This window comes from Caretta caretta, chromosome 2 (genome assembly GCF_965140235.1).
Source record: "Caretta caretta isolate rCarCar2 chromosome 2, rCarCar1.hap1, whole genome shotgun sequence".
Classification (NCBI taxonomy): domain Eukaryota; kingdom Metazoa; phylum Chordata; order Testudines; family Cheloniidae; genus Caretta; species Caretta caretta.
Window position 1 is genome coordinate 61099402 of NC_134207.1, and position 22200 is coordinate 61121601.

Here is a 22200-nt window from a genome sequence, read left to right on the forward strand (position 1 = left end):
ATCATGTGGGAAATGGGGGGGTGAGCAGAAGGCATTCTGGGTCCCTGTTCAGTGCCCTGTGCTGTCCTGCTTCATGTCTCAGGAGCCCCATTACTTCCTGGTTTCTTCCGTGGCATTTTTTTAAACACCTCCTGCTGTCTGGCTGCTTTCCCCACCACATCTACAAACAAAGGGAAAGGGAGCTTCAAACTTCATGGGGCATACAGGGGGAGGGGCGGACATCCATGCATCAGAGCAGTGGAGATGCTGGCCAAAGTGATCGCTTTTGGAAGCGTGGGATATCCTTCAGAGGCCAAAGGGTGTTTACACTGGTGGAACATGTCTTCACTTTCACAGCAGCGCAAAAAGAACAGTGGTAAGAGCTGTACACCTCTCGTGAAGGTGGTTTTCTTTTTGCGGTGAAACTTCGGAGTTTCACCGCAAAAAGTCATTAACAAGTGTAGTTGCTCCCGCGGTTTTAGCACAAAAAGGGGACTTTTTGCACTTTAAATGTAAGTGTAGACATACCCTAAGTCTCTGAAGGCAGTACAGGAACATCCGGAGTTCCATCACTACCACCCTTATTGTGGCTACTTTTGCTATTTTTCAGCTGCATGTTCTCTCCCAGCTACCCCACAATGCTGAAAGATATACATTCTAAATACATGTTAAACATGCAAGATTGTATTACCCTTTGCAGTGTACAGCTACTAGGGGTTAATTTTTAAATGTTCATTCTCCCATAATATTATTTCATCTCTGTTATTTGTCTTTGGAGTTTAACTGTCATATCCTCTTCCACTGTATTTCAGGGAGTTGCAGAAAGATACCTCCAAAAGGATAAACATTAGGGATGAAATCCTCACCCCAGTGAAGTCTTTAACAAAACTCCAATTGATTCCAGTGGAGTCAGGATTTCACCCTAGAAGCCTAGGTTTTGGTATGAGAGTAGCAAACGTGTTATATTGCTTGGTAAACTCGTGTATTATTCTATGGGTGTGGCACAGGGAAGGGAAGGAGAAGTAGTAAGAAAAATGACTAACAAGAGGGTGTAAGACAGTGGGTTACTTTTTCTAGCTGCAGTATTGTCCCACAGCATACAAGATACCCCAATTTACTAAGATTTAATTTACACCACCATATAAATCACCTCTGAATTTGTCCCTAGTTGTCAAAATAGATTGTAAGCTCTTTGGGGAGTAGACCATGTATTTGAGTATGTTTTTACTACATCTACTACAGTGGGGTACCATTCTTGCCTAGGGTCTATGGCATTACTACAATACAAAAGTTAATAATAACCAGAATGGGGAATTTTCAAATCAAAATGTGGCTCAATCAAATGCTCAAGTGACACTGTATTAAAATGGTTATGCATAAATTAAATTACCCATTGGTACCACATGCAAGTAGCATACTAGAAAATTATGTGTATTTATTACAAAATCAATGCAAAGGTTTGCAAGAAAATGTGTCTATTTGTCTGTAGGAGATGGAAAGTAATGTAGCCAAGAGGCATGCAACATCACATGCTGAGAGGTAAGAGAACACACACACACAAATGGACAAATTCACTACTGCTAAAACTGTTGAAAACAGAACAGTTACATCAGAAATGAAGCTGAGCCTTTGTGCAGGAGCTAGGATACGGTTTTGTTACAGCCAGTTCAACGGATGAACACTAGTAAATGCACAAAAGGGAATAATCCTGCATTGGCAGAGAGATGGACTGGATGACCTAATGGTCTTTTCCATCTCTAACTTCTATCATATGATGAGCCTTGGATTTAGTGCCACCATGGAAGGACACAAAGGAAAATGTTAACTTGCCTTTCAATCACTGAGCACAAAGTACGCATGATTTAATACAATTCTTTTCAAAAAATTTCCCCTTTCCCAATGAAACATCAACAGGGATTGAACAGCATTTCTCTCATGTACAGATCTTGACTGGTCTTATTATTTAGCCCCTATCGCTCTTACTGACCTCAGAACTGTGGGGAGTCAGAGTTTTTGAAGCACTTTGTGATCCCTTTAATATTCCTATACTGACTTGCATAAAGGGACACGATCAATTTGTTACATTTCAGAATGAACTTTTTACCTAATATTTTTGCAAGGAACCTCTGAGATTTCTGTTATTGAAAAAGATTTGAGGGGAAAATATTTTTCTCTTTTTTCCTTTGCTTGTTTTGTACATTTGATAGCCCTGTGTGTACAGTTTCCACTATTTTCCCTGAATATCCCCTGTTTGCATGGGTCTTTCACACAGCAACAAAGGAGATAAAAACCAGTTCAAAATATAGGAAAGTGTAATGGTAAAGATTTGACGAGGGACTCATGGACTAAAACTATTTTAAAACTGGCTATGTTCTATTAATTTTATTACTGTAGTTTTTCTCCTGGACCCCAGCACCTTTCAAGTCCAAGTCTTCTGGTAGCATTTACAACCACTGTTCCCTCTAAGCTGTGCACGTGTGCACGCGCACACAGATCCTAAACCCCGCACACACAGCGAAACACCATGCACACAAAAATGAAATACTACATGGGAGCCAGGCCGAAATATCATTTACAGGCGACTTTTGACATTGTTCGCCCGCCATCTATCAACACAGACAGATTCTACTAGCTGGCAAGGGCGGGGCGAGGGGGGGAGAGAAAGGAGGGCAATGAATCGTAGCCCTCCCTGCCAGCATTTCAAACATGGAACTTTGATCACGTCGGGACGGTCAGGACCCACACATCTCCTTGTAGTCTCTTCATTTGGCTGTGTACAAACTCAAGTACGTGCGAATAAGTCAAAATGCCTGGCCGTAGTTGCTAAGGAACTGCAAAGATTTTCCAGAAATGAACAAAGGTAAGTGTTGTTTTCGTGACTGCAATCTTTCAAAGGCATTGGACTTTATACATTTACTCATGATGTTTTACCATTTTCCCACATTTTTTAGCCGCAGATGCATGGACTTGATCAGAGCTATGCACAAACTTCCGGTATCCTGATCTGAATGATCTCCCATTTGCCCTTTTGTCGAGTCACGCTGTTAAGCGCATTGAAATAGTAGCCATATAATAAAAGTATTAATTTTAAATAAACCAATGTGGTAAAAAATCAATCCCAAAATGTCACTGTCTAGAGGTCTAAAGTGTAAAAGAACAGCGACTTCATTTAAATCTGGATGGTTGGATGAGACTATAGAGACGGTTACACTGAAGTCACATAGGGTAATGCTTGTTAAACTTCATGAAATATTCATATATGAGGAGGACAACCGAGTGGTTTGTGTATTTGTCAAGATGCCAGAGCTTCAGGAGAATTTTCAACAGGAAGAATGTGGAACGATGTATGAAAGTTGGATTTCTTAAAGCATTATCTGTCAAGTAAGTCTCATATAGATGGTGTAACAAGACTTAGAAACAAAAACCCTTCCTTACAGAGCGGATTGCTTAGCATGATTCTTGAAAGTCCAGCTGAAAAGCGGAGGAGACAAATTAATCTTGAACACAAGCACTCAAACCCAGAAGAAATCAAAGTACTTATTGACAGTGTGTTGTTGGCTATTAAAATGAACAGCTCAATGCTTTCTGTTCAGGATATTAATGACCATATGGAAAAGTATGTGCGCATACCAGCGAGCTGAAGAAGTAAAAATTATGCTTTCGAATTTCTTGAAATTATCAACTGTCCAAAATGACCTCATGCACGAAATAGCATCGGCAATGTTTCATACTCTAGCTGTTGATGAAAGCACTGATATATCCATTAACAGATACTTGATACTCTACCTGAAATATAGATCCATAAATTCTGCAGACTATAAAACTTCGTTTGGTGGACCATTATGACTGCAAGAATGTGATGCTGTTCCAATAGTGTCTGCAATCAAAGAGTTTTATAAAAAACACCAACTCGATCTAATGAAAATGGTGATGTTCACATCTGATGGTGCCTCCATGATGTTGGGCAAACTCAATTGCGCCTCAGCTGAAACGTGATACTCCACATGTAGTCCAGCAACATTGCATTGCACACCGGGAAGACTTGGGGATTTCTGATGCATGGAAAGAGGTCAAGCTGATAAGAGACATCGAAACCTTACTGAGAACTGTCTACAGTGTTTGCAGTAGCTGAAAGAATCAAAAGCCAACTGGTTTTAAGTTTTCTGGATATGGTGACATTTGCTCACCAGAACAAACAGTTTCAGGATCTTGCAAAGTTGATGGATATAGGAGGAACATTCCTAGCATCAAGTGCAGACTGTGAGTGTGGCTTTAGCTTAATGAACACTCTAAAAAACAAACTATGGAATCGTTTACAAGTAGATCATTTGGACAGGCTGATGTGTATTAAGAGTTACCAACTGGATGGAGGACTGATAGATCTGCACAGAGTTTATGTTGAATGGGCAAATGAAAAAGATTGCAGGGAAAAACAGTAAGGTTAGTTTAGCAGTCTTTGACATTTTGACCAATAAGGAAATTAAAATTAATTTGTAATTACATATCTTATTCTTGGCTGATAATCATTTATTGATATTTTTTAGGAAAATTTTAAATTTAAAACTCGTTTTTCTTTTTTTACTTATGATGTCTCTATCTGAAAACCCTGACATAATGGCATACTTATTAAATTGTCTTTATTATATGTTTATCAAAATCTTTTCAGACATGTGTGTAGAATGAAAGATGAAAGTGGACACCAATGGGCAGAAGTCTATGGACTGATAATGATCATGATTAATATGTGCTTGATATATGCTCGTGACTGTCTATAAAAAGGATCATAAAGCGTAATGCTTAAAACTAACTTCTGCTTCATGAAGAATGGTTAAATATCCTTTTTCTAAGTATTTTAAAATGACATTTATAAAATAACATGGTGTAAAACCATTATTATCACAAATTGCAAATTAAATGTATATGCATTTTACTCGCTTGGGTGCATTTGCCTCATGGTGCACAAATTTGAACTCTGCTTCAAAAATTTGCACAGAAGAATTTCTGCACGCACAGGGCCTGTCAAAAATTAGAGGGAACATTGCTTACAACTGTCCAATGCATCTTTTTCTCTCCTTCACCACTTCTAATTGCCTTTCTCCACTCTTGACATTATATGGAAGTTTATCTTTCATTAAAAATCCCCTCTAGGACTAACAAACGCTTGAAATAATCTCCAGCAATGACACTTATGGTGTGTTAACCGTCTCTCTTTTACAGGCCAAGCATTGCAAGATTTGTCTGTGCCACCACCGGAAGAGTAAGGTGCGGGGAGCCGGCAGTCAGGCCTGCCCCGTTATAAAACATACGGTATTGCCTAAAATATTCGGTTTGGATCTGTCCCGGAGTAACATAACACCACACATCGCTCCTGCCTGGGGGCGATTTATTTTAGGCTGGTGGCTAGGCACAGAATAAGAGCACGGCTGGTGGCTTTCCCAGTGGCCCTAACAAAGCAGATCATGTTCTTCGTTGACCGAAAGGCCAAATCATTTCGCTCACCGGAAAAGAAGCTCTCGTCCCAGCAACGTTTTGAACTCCTTTGGCTGACCAAATGCCATCGACTCGCCGCGTGCCTCCAGGAGCTTTCCAAAGCATGTGCCCGGGGTTAACCCTGCCTGGCCCGGGCGGCAGCAGCGCCCAGGCGTGCACCGCACGAGGCAGTGCCCGTGAAACTGCCAAATGCCGGGGGAAAGCCGGGGGTCAGCTTGTGCCAGGGGGACTCTCCATCGCCGGCACCACCCCGGGACACGCTCCGCGTGGAGGCCGTTTAGATCTGTGAGGGGCAGGGAGCCCCTGGACCGCGCACAGTCACATCCCAAGGAACCCCCTGGCTCCCAGCGCATCCTCCTCCGGGGGGCAGGGGGGGAGACACCTGGGATGCAGCTGCTCGCCCCAAGCACCAGCCCCCCTGACCGCCGCCCTCCCTCTTGCTCTGCCCTCTGCCCCTCCAGCTGTGGCTGCCCATCCCCTCCCCTTGGCGCTGAGACTGCAGCGGCATATTGGGGCTAGCTCACACGGGCGGGCGCCTGCCTGCCTCACCCGTGCCTGGTGCCCCTCTCCTGCCCCCTGCCCGTCCCCAGGGCCCAGCCCCAGCCCGACCCGGCTCCTGCCGCCGACAGGCAACCCCCGACCCGCAACTTTCTTCATCCGCTTAGCTACTGGTGCAGACCAGCGACACCTCCCCCGCCCTGTCGTCCCCCCCCCCCCGCCCCCCCAGCCCGGGAGATCGGCGCGGGCTGCTGCTTTGTGTGCATGGGAGCTGCCAGCCACCTGGACGCGGCGCGGCTGCTGCAGCGGGGCGCTTAAGTGCATCCCTGGTTCCTCGCAGCATGAACCTCCCTGTGACTCCCACTGGCCGGAGAGCTGCTCTTCTGCCGCTTTGTCTGCTCTTCCTCAAGACCTGGGTGCCAGCGCACAGCTACCTCTACAACAACCGCTACGCCGGGTAAGTCCGCTTCGAGCTCGCGTTGCACTACTCACACCTCCTGTTTGCACTGGGGTTGATGAGCTCCTGGACTTGTCCTTACTGGTTAGGGGGGTCGGCTTAAACACCCCTACTTACTAAAACAGCAACCACCCACGAAATACTCAGATCGCCTTTTTCTTTCTCCTCTAAGATCTAGCCATGTTAGCGGTAGGAATCTGGCTATTCCCCCCCCCCCCCCCTTAACTTTTTGCCTTACACCGGATCTTAAATGCATTATGCTCTAGTGCTCTTTTTGGTAATATCACACACACACACACGCTAATACTTAAGTATGAAGGATGCTACCTCCAAAGCATTTGCATTGCACGAATATGACCTGTCTATTTAGAAACAAGAATTTTCCTTTTACACAGAGGATTTAAAAAAAAAAAACCCGGAGGGAGGCTGCATTTTATTCTAAAGCAATGGAAGTTTGCATTTCTTGTAAAAGTGAATGTACATGTTTTCTGAAACTTAATGAACTGGTTAAGAGAAAGTAAAATAATCTTACTGAATGCAAAAAAAATATCAAATCCAAAACATCAAGGGAAACTGATTAATTTAGCTATAAGAGATTTTGGTGATATTTTTACATTATTTAAAATTAGACCTTTACTTATTTAAGAGTAATCTTTGTGTTAGAAAGGGGACAGTATGGTCTACATATCAGTGAAAGACTGTGTAACATCGTTGGGCCCTGGGTGTTCTTACTATGCTAGACTTTTCAGTAAGGGCACATATATACGGCTACATACACTTTTTGTGGAATAGATCTTTATTAAGTATTTAACCAAAATAATATTATCATCAATAGATGTGGTAACATCATCCATTAATTTCTAACCAAAGATAGGGGGATTGCTAAACATAGTAGTACACTAGTAGCAAAATGGTGTATTTTCCACAAATAGTATAAAATTCATTAAAACTGATCCGCAAATTTCTTAATCAGCACAAGTAACCCTGGAAGTAAGAACTGTATTTCCACTTTTATTTTATTAAAGCAGTCAACTAGGTACATTAATTCCACTGCTGAAACCACATTTACTGAAGTTTAAAAGCCATACCCTAGGCTCCAGGGAATGGCTGGCTATGGGAACTGGTAACGTGATATGAAGCCTTTCACCTCTAGGTCACCAGTAGTGACAGAAAGTACTTAACATGTGACAGCTGTTTTGCCGTCTCAGGCCGAGTGTCCCTGGGGTATAGGCATCAACATCTCAAAAAACAAGCACTCTTGTTGGCAGTATCAGAGAGGGGTGGACAGAGAGACGGAATTCCCCTCTGACGCCAGGATCCTACAATAAGCTGTGTGTCAGTGCCGGGTTCCACCCACATGGAGCTCATTGAAGGATTTATGGCTCTCTGTGGCCTTATCCCCAGAAGTGATTGTCTTTACATTATGGCTGTACTGCATTTATTTGCAGATAAATAGGGAGGAGTTCAGTTTCCCAGTACTGTGAATCTGGCACCTTTCATGAGTACCAGTTGTATATATTATAATATATTGAAAATGTCTTGTCTATATCTTCTAGGCTTAAATGAGACAGTCAAGTTAAAACTTAATCAATTAAGACAGAAAGTCAAAAGTAGTTTCAGGCACTATTAGGCTTTGCAAGCCAGTCAATTGATAAGTCAAATAATGTCAATTGACTGCCTATTATTTCTTTATCATAATCAAATATTGTCAGATATACCAGGGAGAATGCCCTCATTTACGCGGTGCTCCTTTCTGAGTACATCATGGCACAATTCTTTCATTTTTTAGAACTCCGAAAAATGTGAAACACAATAAAATGGAGTTAAAATAATTCAGTTAAGTAACTTAGTGTTTTTCAATTAGGCATAAGTATCTACCAAAGTCTAAGCCTATTGAAGACCACAAGTCTTACTGTTGTTATTGTTCAAATAAATTAGTGCTTTAAACTATTTGACCATTTTTACATTATTTGACTGGTCAGTTAACCAAATATTTTTGGAATGGTGAGATGCCCAACCCTAGGTATAATACGTGACCCCAACTCCCTCTACTAATTGGGTTCACAAGCACATTTTCTTACGTGTTTTTTTGGTTTTTGTTTTTTTACTTCTTCTCCTGTTGCTTTTTGAAAGACCCGCACAAACAACTATCTGCATTATATGGCCCCTATCCTGCAAACTACTCCACACAGCGGGACCCAGGAATATGGTCCTTCCTACAGAAGTTAGCCCAGTTCCGATAAGCTTACAGGATCTGGGTGTGCGCAACAAACACAGAGAAATTTACTAGTCGCAAAGTGCTGTCAAATGCATAGAGCAAACTAGAAAAATATTTCCCCCTTTACTTTCTTTCATTTATATTAGCCATAAGTGTTACTTGTGGAAATAGTAAGTTAAAAAAATCAGACAAATATGATTTTTCAAATTGAAAAGATCCCTTTAAGATGCCAGGTATCTCTTGCACTTCTGAAGCCTCTCTCAACAGGTCTTGGGCCTGGGCAGAATCACTTTATTTCACTGATCCTTTCTGTGCTCCAGATTATAAACTGTACAGAATTGCAACAATTGAGCAGGTGTGATTATCATTACTGAACTCGTTTGACAGCCATGGATTAGTGAAGTGCTCTTAAGAACAACAGTCAAGAAAGGGACACAGTTTTTCTCTGTTCACTGTAAAAAGGGATGCTGCCACCACCAACCCCTCACTTTCTTTTAAAGAAATTTATCAATCTAAAGCAGAGGTGGGCAAACAACGGCCCACGGGACCATCCTGCTCAGCCCCTGAGCTCCTGGTCCGGGAGGCTCGCCCCCAGCCCCTCCCCCGCTGTTCCCCCTCCCGCCGCAGCCTCAGCTCACTGCTCCGCCGGCGCAATGCTCTGGGTGGCGGAGCAGCGAGCTCGTAGGGCAGCGCAGCTGTGGGGCCTGGCGTGATCCGGTGCTCTGTTCTGCGTGGCGGCTGCCTGTCCTGGTGCAGCCGCACCACCAGCCACTGGTGCTCCATGCAGCGTGGTCACGGGGCAGGGAGCAGGGGAGGGGGGTTGGATAGAGGGCAGGGGAGTTCAGGGGTGGTGGTCAGGGGGTGGGGGTGTGGATAGGGGTCCGGGAAGTCAGAGGGCAGGGAACAGGGTGGTTGAGTGGGGGCAGGGTTTGGGGGAGCAGTCAGGAAGGAGAGGTGGGGTTGGATGGGGTGGTGGGGAACAATCAGGGGCAGGGGTTCTGGGGGCAGTCAGGGGACAGGGAGAAGGGGTGGTTAGATGTGGCAGAGGTCCCGGGGGGGCAGTCAGGAAGGAGAGGGGGGGTTGGATGAGGCGGTGGGGGGCAGTCAGGGGCAGGGGGTTTGGGAGCGGTCAAGGAGAAGGGGTGGTTGGATGGGGCAGGGGTCCCGGGGGGGGCAGTCAGGAAGGAGAGGGGGGAGTTGGATGGGGGGGGCAGTTAGGGAGGTCCGGGGGTGGTCAGGGGACAGAGAGCAGGGGGGTGGATGGGACAGGGGTTCCCGGGGGGCAGTTGTCAGGGAACAGGGGGGTTGGATGGGGCAGGAGTCCCAGAGGGACTGTCAGGGGGCGAGAAGCAGATGGGGTTGGATGGGGCCAGAGCTGGGCCATGCCTGGCTGTTTGGGGAGGCACAGCCTCCCCTAACCGGCCCTCCATACAATTTCAGAAATCTGATGCAGCCCTCAGGCCAAAAAGTTTGCCCACCCCTGATCTAAAGTATTCAGGTATAGCTGAAGCATCCTGTCGTCATTGCGGTATCTATGTGACAGGCACAGCTTTAAGTGTAACAAATCCATAATGGGGGCTTGAGGATAAAAACCCTCTTTTTAAAAATAAAAAGACTTCGTCTGAGGCAGGAGTACTGGTGCTGCTCTGGGGATGGCTGTAGCAGAACTCAAAGCAGCACCAAGAGGCAGGAAGACACTTGCAGATGTTCAGCTGGGACTCTGACCTATAGCTGCTGATACTCTCATGTACTCCTTTCCCGAACGCCTTCAGAGATATCGGGGGAAACAGACAGGGAGGGAACAGAATGGAGTTGCAGACAGGTGTAGGAGAGGAGCAGCTGTTGCTGCCAAAGAACAGAAGGGCTTTCTAATAGCCACTGCCACTTGGGAAAAGAGTCAGCTCCTGTCAGTGGTCAAGACCTGTGAAGTCAAAGGTACATCCCCAGTTCACTATCTTTCCTAGGTCAGCTCTATTCTCTCCACTTGCTCCTCGGCATTTGTGCAAATTCCCCCTCTCCCCGAAGCAGCTGTGACACTACCTTTCCAACCCATCCTGCTGCTCTGAGGAGTTTTGCTACAGTTATTTCCAGAACAGTGCCAGCAATCCTGCCTCAAACCATCGAATGGAGGCATGGGCTGAAAAACGGAGGAAACTCATCCATCAGCTAAAGCGGTTTGGGGTTTTAACCCCAATTTGCAACTGCGGTGTTGGGTGTTATAACTAGAGTTCATTCATCTCAATAGAAATGCGAGGCACAGAAAGAGTGGCAATCACACATACCAGTTGCGTTGCCAATTTTTTTTGGCTAGCTACATGACACATTTGCTCAGACTCATAAGTAATTAGGTACCTACAGAGTCTAAAAATGATGCTGAGGCAGACAACAGGTAGGAGAACTTGAAAAGAGAAAGAAAAACTCTTTAAAACCAAAAATATGACATACATAGACATGGCTACATGGCTAGGGCATCACATTCCATGAAGTTTGCTTATTTCAGATTGGTGTTATTAATTATTCCGGGTATGCATAACCATGTCTTGTAGATAATCAGCAGCTAGCAAAACTGGGAACATTCAGTCAAAGTTCAGATAGTTTAATGAGTATTACATTTATATACTATGGTATAGTGCCTGTATTCTTGTGGTGCTTTACACAAAATGGTTGGGGGATTCCTCCCTCTTATGGAACAAGGCTTGAGAGGAGATCCTGTTGTCGAAGGTGGGAGGAGAATTGTACAATTCCCTTTGTGGCATTTTTTTCCAAATTTTGTAATCTGAGGACAAACAGGGTGGTAGGGTGGTTTGTTTTGTTATGTTTAAAACACAACAAAAAGAAGTCACAGTGGCTGAGTTATGTCCCAAATAACCATGTTTACCAGCTGTACACAAACATGGAAGCTACATACATACTGTGGTTTTGGCAACTTCCAAATCATGGAACACTGTGAGCACAACTAGAGGGCTTTCATAGTACTTAAAGCATCCCCTTCTAGAAATCTGGCCACAAAACCCACTGATTTCTGAGATCAGCCTGGATCTCTGGGATCCACAGTGGTTCTGAGCGCTCTAGCCCCACTCTGCTCCTAGCAACATGGCTCTGATTTTTTAATGTCTCATCATCTGAAATCCCAATACATTGTAAGTTGCCTGGCATTCAATTTATCTCCTTCTGAAGGATGAAGGGTAAAATCAATACTGCCAAAATTTGAAAGTTTTGCTCCTTTAAGTCTAGGCATTTCAAATTTGATGCTTAATCCATGAATGTTTCCTCTCTACCTAAAAAAGATATTGGATTAGATCAACCTTTTGGAGAATTTTTAGCTGTGCTTTCCCTCCTTTGTACTGTAATTTGCATAACTGGTCAGAATACAATGCAGGTAGGTTGGGGAAGTCCCAAAGCATTATGGTCTTCCAAAAAGAATGGTTCTTTAGGAAGTATAAGATCGGATCCCACTGACCTTCAAATGTCCCTTGTATATAATTATATATGAAAAAGGAATATAAAAAGTTAAAAAATGTAATGTTCTATGCGTGGTACTGAGAATTTTTTGCAAGAACAAGTACATGACACTTTTATGATGAGTTTTAGTTAAAATTATCTAAAAAGGAGAAACCCCTTGTTTTCAGACCCCCCAACCTGGAGGGATCCACACTTAGCACCAAACTCCACTCTACCTCTGTGGAAAACAGTAGCAGCAGCAGGAAGAGTTCATAGGGGGCTGTCTATGGTCTTCCCTTGAGCAACTATCTCCAGTTACAACCAAGCCAAGCCCTTGCAACCATATCCCAGACATCCCCCTTCCCCAGCCCTTGGACGTAAGTATCTAAGTCCCATTTTCCTAAGATACATAGTGACTTTGAAAATTTTGCCCCACATCTTCATGTGTGTTTATACAGCACCTATCGCAATCCCTTAGCAAGGGAATAATTCTGAGCCCTACTGTAATACAAATAAATGTTTGTGACAATGTGTGTTGAAAAAACATCTGATGTCCAAGTCTCTCCCTGAAAGATATGAATAATTCCCACTGATGACAATGGTTGTTACTTGTATCCTGCAAGGAAAGAAGAGAGCCCAAGAATGAGCAAATTTCTTTGCAAAAATCAAGGGGTTTGGGACACAGGCATATGGAAAGAGAGGGAAATAAAATTCTGCACTTTTTTCCATACGTTTCGTATACTGGCCAGCTGCGGTGAAATAAAATCCTACTGCACGATCAACATGCACAGAGTTTGCCTGAAATCCTGACATCTAAAAACAACGGCCACCACAATCGGCATAAGGCAGCCATTATGTGGAGGCCAGAGCAGACCTTACACCAATTCAGGGTGGGTACCAACAGGACCCTGAATCATTTGTATTTAACATGGTACAGAACAACCAATTGATTGGTCTAGTGTAGGCAAGGCCCTAGACCCACACAGTGCACGAAATTATAGTTTGTAATAGATATCCTCAATAAAAGGTATTATGTAAATACAGTAAATACAAATAATGCATTCTCAATATCTTTGTGAGTTAAATCTCATTATACCCATTTTTCAGAAGTAGTACCTAGATAATGTACTTCCTGTCCCCTCCCGTCCCTTATACAATATTACATCTATGAAGATAAAAAAAATCTATTCCTTTTTTGTATTAAAATTTTAAATATTTAACATGTTTAATGAAATCTACACAATGAAAAGGCAAAGAATGAAGGAAAATCAATATGTTGTCATAGTTTGGTGACCTGTCAAATAGTTACAGATTAATGTAAGCAAAATTAATATTTACGACTATGCAGATAGCACCGGAAACTGAAAGCATACACTTAGCTTTGTTCTAACAGTACATTTTCTTTTGTTGCCAGGCAGGAGGTAAAGACAGACAATTTCCCCTGCAGTGTAAGTCATGTGTACACCCCTATCCCAACAGAAACAACCCCCCATCCCAACATTATATTTTTTCCTCTTCTCCTCCCAATTAGCCTATAATTATTTTTCCTATCAATATTGATTTTCATTCAGAAAGCAATTTTCAGTAAATCCTACATTCTCTTCTTTGAGACCAAAGAAGCCTACAGTTGCCAAAGTGAGAGCTGACACCTGTATAAGCCCACATCAGAAACTGTCCTGAAATCCTGCTACAGGCAAAACTCCCACTCTAAAGCTTATAGAACACTTGAAGGACTAACGTCACTTTAAATGGGGGCATGACAAATGGCCAGAATCTGCCTGGGTTTCCAATCAAAAAACAAAACACATGAGACAAAAAGATATTCTTGCAAACCTGACTAGGCTAGGCCCTGACAACTAGTCCCAGTTTTCAAAGATAAATTGTCACATTATATGCGATCAAGGCAAACAACATTCAGCATTTTAAAAGGTTCATCCTATCAGTGATAACATTTATCAGCTTTCAGGTTTATCTAAAGTTACTGACATATTGGCAGCTAAATTGCTAAATGATCAGTGTCTGTTAAAAAAGGACAAAGAATTGTATGAACTGGAGGGAGTACAGGCATGATACCAGGATGACCCATTTTGGCAGCACCACCACAGAAGAAATAATTATCAAGATATACTCAGCAATTAATAGTTCATCCATCCTGTTTGGAAACATGACTTGTTCAGAGACAAAAAACAGCTCAAGCTTCAGAGAAACAAGGAAAGAATTTTTAAAATTCATTGTGGTTAAAAGGACTTTACTGCTTGCAAAGATAGTTAAATAAATGGCCAAACTAAAAGAGGGTAGTTTTTAAAACTTATCAAATTACAAGTATGGTATTTATCTTTAGACTATGTGCAGTAAAGTACCAGATGTTACACAAAAAAGGAATGTCAGAGCAAGACAGGGCCATAATGCCCAAGAGGAACAGTCAAATGCTCACTTTTAGTAGAGTTTTCTTGCTTGTAAAAACAAGAAACTTTGCATTAAATACAATAAACACCAGCAGATACATTCAAGACTTGCTTTCCTATAGCCTGTGGGGTTTTTAGTTCTTTGAAGCTTTCTTTTCATTATTGCTAACATTGCACAGAGAAAAAAATATCTGAGAAAGAGTTTGTGATGGAACCTTTAAAAATTATTGTCAGCATTCTTAGCTTTTAATAGCACCAGCTGACAGGAGTATGGCCCATTGGATAGAAGACTGGACTGGAAGTTAGAAACCTGTGTTCTCTTCCCGGCTATACCACTGATTTGTGTGAACCTGGTCAAGTCACTTCACTTTCCATTTTACAAATGGGAAATGGAAGCACAGGGAACAGTATACTTTTCCTTTAACTTAGAAGGATGAAAAAAATCACTGTATAAAAGCTAATGTTATCACTACATAACTGGTTTGTTTTTATGCACAATGTAGGTGGGTTTTTTTTTTTTTGACAGTTTATATAGCTGGAGTATCTAGAGGGTAAAGTCTGATTTTCCTTGAAATTTTGAATCAGGTTAATTTGTTTAGGGACATAATAGGAAATAAGGTCCTTTGACAGAAGACTGGACTAGATGGTTTAATAGCTCTCTGCAGCTCTAATTTCTGTACTGCAATGTAATCCCGGATTACATAGCCATTAATATAGATTCATAGATATTAAGGTCAGAAGGGACCATTATGATCATCTAGTCTGACCACCTGCACAATGCAGGCCACAGAATCTCAACCACCCACTCCTGCGATAAACCTCTCACCTATATCTGGGCTATTGAAGTCCTCAAATCATGGTTTAAAGACTTCAAGGAGCAGAGAATCCTCCAACAAGTGACCCGTGCCCCATGCTACAGAGGAAGGCGAAAAACCTCCAGGGCCTCTTCCAATCTGCCCTGGAGGAAAATTCCTTCCCGACCCCAAATAAGGCGATCAGCTGAACCCTAAGCATATGGGCAAGATTCACAAGCCAGATACCCAGGAAATAATTCTCTGTAGTAACTCAGATCCCACCCCATCTAACATCCCATCACCAGCCATTGGGCCTATTTACCATGAATATTTGAAGATCAATTAATTGCCAAAATCATATTATCCCATCATACCATCACCTCCATAAACTTATCAAGTTTAATCTTGCAGCCAGATAGGTCTTTTGCCCCCACTGCTTCCCTTGGAAGGCTATTCCAAAACAGTTTGTACCAATCCTACCAAATGTACACTAATGTATGCATGTTATCTTGGCCTCTGCACCTTTATATATTGAAATGATTGCACATGGAAATAAATTCATTTTGTACATGCATTGCAATGTGTGACATAGGAATCAATTATGTTTTCATGTGCATATGTTAACTGAACATTCAAATAAATGCATGGAATTTATTATTAATTGAATTTTACTTTAGCACCTAACCTAATAATGAAAATAAACACTGCTGCTCTATGCCTGGTTTTGAGCCTGTGTAATGTATTTCTACATGTTATTCTTTAGTGGAAAATTGTCTACTGCACACTTTTTCTCCCAAATAGTCATTTTATAGTTTTCTAAATCATATTCCTTTAGCCATGAGGAAGGCAGCTGTCCTCTGATGGGACAAATTCCACAGTAACCTTAAAGTTTAATATTAATCACAGCTCTGAGTAATATAAATACTATAAAAGGACCTGAACAATTTTCTTTCTTTCTTTCTTTCTTTCTTTCTTTCTGTGAGATGTCCTCCCACTCTTAAGGTTGAGACAAGTCAAATATGGCCATATAGGATTTAACCCACTTTAACAAAAAACATACACACCATATACACACTGCATCATTTCACCTTAGGCAGGGAACAAACACATGGGAGGTGCTCTTTGATAACATCAGCTGGGAAACCGGCAACAGTGGTAGTGAAAGTGAACATGCCGCTTGAGGACAGATCTTTTGGCAAATAACATCTCATTGATGGAATGTAGTTTCCCTCATAGTGATTTGCATCAATAATTATTTCACAGAAGGCTTCTGCTCATTTTCTCAGTTGCCATTTTCAAAGGACCTTGCTGTCAGTTTAGTGGCTAGGCAGGTGGTGAGCTGAGATTACAGCCTGCTGTGAAAAAGCTGCTCATTTTATTGTTACCCATGCACTCAGACACCACCCCATTTGTTTGTCTCCCATCCATCTCCCATCTTGTTGTAAATCTAAACTGTAAATCTCTTTGGCATAAGGTCTGTATTTCTACTACCTGTTTGGTCAGAGCATTGCACTACTGGGCTTTGTTTCTTTATGTCCTCTACAAATAAAAGTAAATCATATTCAACCCAAATAATGGTTATTTTGGACAAAAGAGGTAAGCTGATTAATAACAATGTTTTGCCTAAGAAGACAAACTTATTAATACCAATTATTTCAATTTTGGAATTTGTTTTTAAAGTGGGATGGAAGACAAGAGATACTATGCAAAATCTCTTTATAATTGTCTAATCGGTTTGTTCAAAGACCCAGCAGCCATCTCTACAAGGACCTTACTACAAAAGAGAGAGAGAGAGAAAGAAACTAAACTGTATCTGAAATAAGTTAGGGGTTTCCATTCTGTGGATAGTAGACTAATATTTGCACTGAGCTTGATGGTCTTAGCAGAGATGCTAAGATGATTTGAATGGACAAGGATGGGATTCAAACAGTTGGGATGTGACTATAGTTTGTGTTGGCACCTCTCTGAAGCTACAGTATTGGTCTCCAGAATCGCGGCTTCCATTTGCACAAAAAGTAGGTCTTTAGCTCTTTTGGTTGTGAAGAAAATGTGTACCAAGTGTAACCGATGCAGAGGTGAGAGTCAGCAGAGAGCCAGGAACAATAGCGCTGAGAGCAGTAAAATGCTTGTTCATCTCAGGGAAGTGTTAGCTCAGATGCCCAGAGCTGTTAAGTTAAATGTCAACGTTGTTAACTATTTCAGTACCCATGAGAAAGCGGGTCACTGATCCACACAACTAACTGTGAACAAAGGTCTCATTTTGGTGCCACAATGGATGGTGTTAGGAGGATATTGCCATTTATTTTTTAATAAATAAAGGAGGAAGGAAAAGAACCCGGCCCCAGAAAAGTAGCAGAGCCATCGGCATATTTCAAGCCCCACTGAAGGGGAGCCAAGCCATATACATGATTGTATTTTAAATGCCTGCACTTTGAGGGGTATTTCATTTTGGCACCTCACATGTGTGAGATTTATTTTGTGGACAGAGTTTAGAAGAGCTCCATCGCCTTCTCTCCCCTCCCCGCATATCTGACCCTTTGGACACGGAGACTGAATTACTTCCAAACCAAGTCAGGGTTGTGGCATGGTGGCAGAAGTGTGGGAGAAAGTAGTTCTACTGTTGCCTACACTGGACTTGTTCTATGGATAACCGAAGACAACAGGTATGAGGATAATGAATCTAGCACCACCTCAGAGGATGTGTGTATATGTGAATATTTTTGTCATAAGAGGGTATATTTTAAACCTTCCAAATTGTAAGCGAAAACATTTACAAGAGCAACTTGCATACAGAAAGTTAAAATGTATATCTGTTAGGAACTGGGACATGGGCATTCTGGCCTAGTGGTCTCAGCAGGAGTCAGGTCAAGGGGGAAAAGCAGGCATCCAGGTCAGGGAAGGGGTAAGAGCCAGAGTCAACTGCCAAATACCAGAGCCAGGGAGTACAGCCAAAGTCAGGATCAGGAATTGAACCTGAGTATCAGAGGCGGGGTCAGATACCAAATGCCAGGGCTGGAGTCGGAGGCAGGGATCAGAGCCAGGATTGGTAGCCAATGGTCAGGAGCAAGGTGAAAAGGCAGGAACTGGACGAAGGCGAGGATCAAGAGCAAGGTGGGAGCTAGGAGTGAGGAGCGGGCCAGGAGCGAAGCAGGAGTCAGGAACAAGATTGGATAAGGATTGCAGAAGGCAGGCAAGAACAAGGTCCAATGTGGTAGTAGCAGGAAGTTTGCACAGTTGCTTGAACCACATTCATAACCTGACAATGATCAGGATCCAACAAATTAAGTAGAGGTAGCCTGCTATGTTCTTCCACTTCTGTGTACTCTCCTGGTGACTGGCTCCAGAAGAGGAGCCAGCCTTTGCTCATCTGACATCTATGACTTCCATCCCTCTGAGTTTTTGGAGCCCCTTTTCAGTCCTAATCTCAACCTTAATTTTCAAAATACAAATATATTGTTTCACCAGCTGGAATATTAGTAGGACAACCTGGGCACAATGCAGATATGGCAGGAGACCTTTACCAGTGAAATCAGAATCAGGCCCTACATGTAGAAAATTTCTTAGTAATACATTTCTTTGACTAAGTAAATTCATGATATCACATCTGCTTAAACTCAAACTGTTATCCCTTGACATTGCAAGTACCTTTGTCTTATGAAAAGATTTAAAACAAAAAAATTACCGGCCATTAAGATCTGGCTGTGTGTTTGTTTGGTTTGGGTTCTTCTAAAGTGAAAGACTAAGGACATGTATTATGTGGTTAACTTTCCAACACCTATTATATGCAGTGCTACCAACCTCACTCCAACAAAACATTATTGAATACATGGACATTTTTCCTGTGTAGGACCGACAGAGCCAGTTTGTGCAAGTTCTTTTCATGTAGGATATCCATTGACATAAATGGGAATTCTTCATGCAGAACTCCTACAGACTCAGGGTCAAAGACAACAAAGCTTCCAAAAATGGATTACGGCTAAAAGAGTAAAGGACACCAAGAACCTAGTGTTTTAGTCTTATCCTCAGAAAGTTTTTTTTAAAGTTCTTTTTCCTTCGAGCTTCTAATTTTGCTGGTTATTCAGGTAGAATGAAAAGCTTTATTGCCTTATTCTTTGTTTCTTGCCACTTCTGAAAAAACACAGAAATATTGTTTTTCTAGTAGGGAAAATGCAGATATTGATTCAAAAATGTGAATTACTTAGGGGCACATTAGCTTAGCAAATTCAGGTTTTGGTCAGTTGGCCGTAATCATGAATGTCCATCCAAAGGTTATAAAATTCTCCAAAGTGAATGGGACCGGTATGCATTTTAATTCAACCTGTGACCATGGTTAGTCACCCTCACCACAGAATTGTACAAATATATATATATAAAATCTGGCCACAGGGGCAAACTTTATTAGACCAAATCAGAAAATTTCATAGATACTATGTTGCAAATAACTCCCTATAAATTAAGCAATATTGGTAATAGACACCAATCCACTGAAGCCCAAAGCACCATTTTAAGTAGAATGTATGTCACTTCAGAGCATTTTTCATTTTACCAAAAATAAAGGAGTTTTGCAACCTTAAGCATATAATTTTTTTAAAAAATTAGATCAGAAACATTTTGATGAACATGGTAGCACACAGACTGTGGCAGGTTGTTAATGCCTCAGTGTATTACATTCCTTTTCCTCCTTGGGAGAAGAATTAGAGAACTCAGAAGCAAAGATTCAGTACATGGCAGAGAGAGTCTTCCAGCCGTAAGACATCTGGTTCTTTGGCAGCCTTCGCAGGCTTTTGTCTTGTCAGCTCTAAATTAGCCGTTTGAATCTGCCATATGCTTTAGCTGCTGATGGGCCCTCTGGACTGCCATGTGCTGCTGGTGTCATTGCTTTAAACTATTAGTCTTATCACAAATGAGAGAGGATTTCTGCAAAGGCAGAAAGTTAGAGTCATATCTTCTGGCCAGAACATTTCCTGCTTCTCCTTCTCCCCACAAAACATAATTACCAGAGATAGGCAAATCAAATGCTAAATTTGGGATGTAGTAAGAATTATGATCCAGAATACCGTATTTCCAAATATCAATGAAAAAGTATTAATCTTGCAGATATTTGAGCAGAGCTTTCAGAACAATAGTTGGAGGGAAATTTCACAGATGCACAAGAGCATTCTAACTAGATACTGTATTTAACTTCTCAGTCACATGGCTCACTTCGGCCAAAATTTGTCATAATTTGTCTCTAATTTTACGTGTCCAGCCTGATTTTGAGGAGTACTGAATTATCTGAAACCATCTGGTGCTCAGCAACTCTGAAAATGAGGCCTTAAGTGTCAAGCTGGGCCACCGAAAACCAGAGACCACTTTTAAATATTTTGACCCAAGTCATTCTGCAGTAGTTCTTTACTTGGTTGGGGAGTAGATAGAAGCAAATTGGTGTGTTTAGAGGGGGAAAAAATCCCATAATTTCTTCCTTGATATCTTTATATTATATATACACACAAACAAAAAATGCATTATCCTGTAGTCTTTTACCTGACTGAATGTTTCCAGCCATCATTAGAATACCAGCACCTCTGAATACAAATATCCAAACACAGTTATTCACCCATCCACAAGAGCCACTGACCAGGTATCTTCTTTTGTTGAACTTCATCTTCAGAATTAAAGTGCATAGGCTGAGGCATAAAGGAGTCTCCAGACCACAGTTGCAAACTTTCACGTGGTAAATAAGCACCCCAACTTTCACATTAAGCCAAAAATCAAGGTAATCCCATTTCAAAACAACGCAATCCCTCAGAATCCCAACACTCTATGTGAGTAGATCCCCATGGCATGCAAGTCTGGGACTGTGCTGGGCCCGCGGTGCACTCCTGACTCTCTCCCCCTTTGCCCCGGCTTGCCCCTTGCCCCTGCTTGCCCCCCCTTACTCCTGCTTGCCAGGAGCTGATCAAAAAAAAGAAGCAACAAGCTACAACAAGCCACAAGACAAACAAGCAACAAGCTACAAGCCAAAAACTAGCCAATAAGCAACTTACAAGCCAATTAAGCCAAAAACAAGCCCAATTTCTGCAGGTTTTTTTGTTTTTTTGTTTTTTGCTTTGTTTTGTTTTTTGCAGGTTTGGCATGTCTGCTCCAGACTCTACAAAGTGATTCAGTGCAATCCCAGTCATTTTAGCTCAAATCACAACTACATCCTAATATAATGCTGACATTTAAATTAAATGTATGTGTGACTCAGACATAACCAACACAAGTCTCAACAAACGAAAAGAATCATATTAGAAGGGACAGCATCATTAAAAAACTCTTCAGTTTTTAATTGCTAAGTACTTAACTAAAAAAACAAAAAATTAGGGACACAGAATGTTCAACTCAAACTCTACAGTCCCTAACTATAGGGAATTTTCTGTTCTTTAAGAGATCCTTAGAAGTTATGTTCTGTACTAGTCATCTTGTTAAAACACTCCGTTGAGAAGTTTAAGGAAAATATTCCATCGGATTCACTGGCATTCACTCAGAACTATAACAATTCACATACGATTTTAATTTAAAGCTGACAAAGCATATTTCATTCATTTGAGTATGTTCAGACTTTCATAGCATTCAGATTTCAACACTCCTATTTGTTAACCCAGTTTTCATTATGAACAAAAAAGCTGCCAAGTAGACCTAAGGAACTTTCTGTGAGGAGATTTTATCAGTTTTCCATTGAGAAAAAAATTCAGTTTTCAAAAGCTGAAGAGATTACAAATATGTAAAACAAATAAAAAACCATGAAAGCACAACAAATATTGACAAAACATTTCTTTTTGTTTTCACCTGACCAGTTATTAGATAAATCAGAGAGTGTCTCTATTATGATGATAATATGACGTAAAACTCTGCTTTCCTAGAAATAGGAAGACTGTTTATAGGTTGTGCTTGTCA

The 22200-nt window shown here is 41.7% G+C and overlaps 1 protein-coding gene across 2 annotated transcripts in view; it reads left to right on the forward strand.

Annotated features, from left to right (window-relative positions):
* The first annotated feature begins 6239 nt into the window (after positions 1 to 6239).
* CPA6 (carboxypeptidase A6) overlaps positions 6240 to 22200 on the forward strand; it is a 111377-nt gene continuing 95416 nt past the window's right edge. Inside the window, exon 1 of one of the 2 annotated variants that reach the window (XM_048840884.2) lies at positions 6240 to 6424. In XM_048840884.2, coding sequence (XP_048696841.1) covers positions 6309 to 6424 — 116 coding nt within the window. In that variant the 5' untranslated portion in view covers positions 6240 to 6308. The remainder of the gene's footprint in view (positions 6425 to 22200) is intronic. The other variant, XM_048840885.2, reaches the window with a different exon arrangement.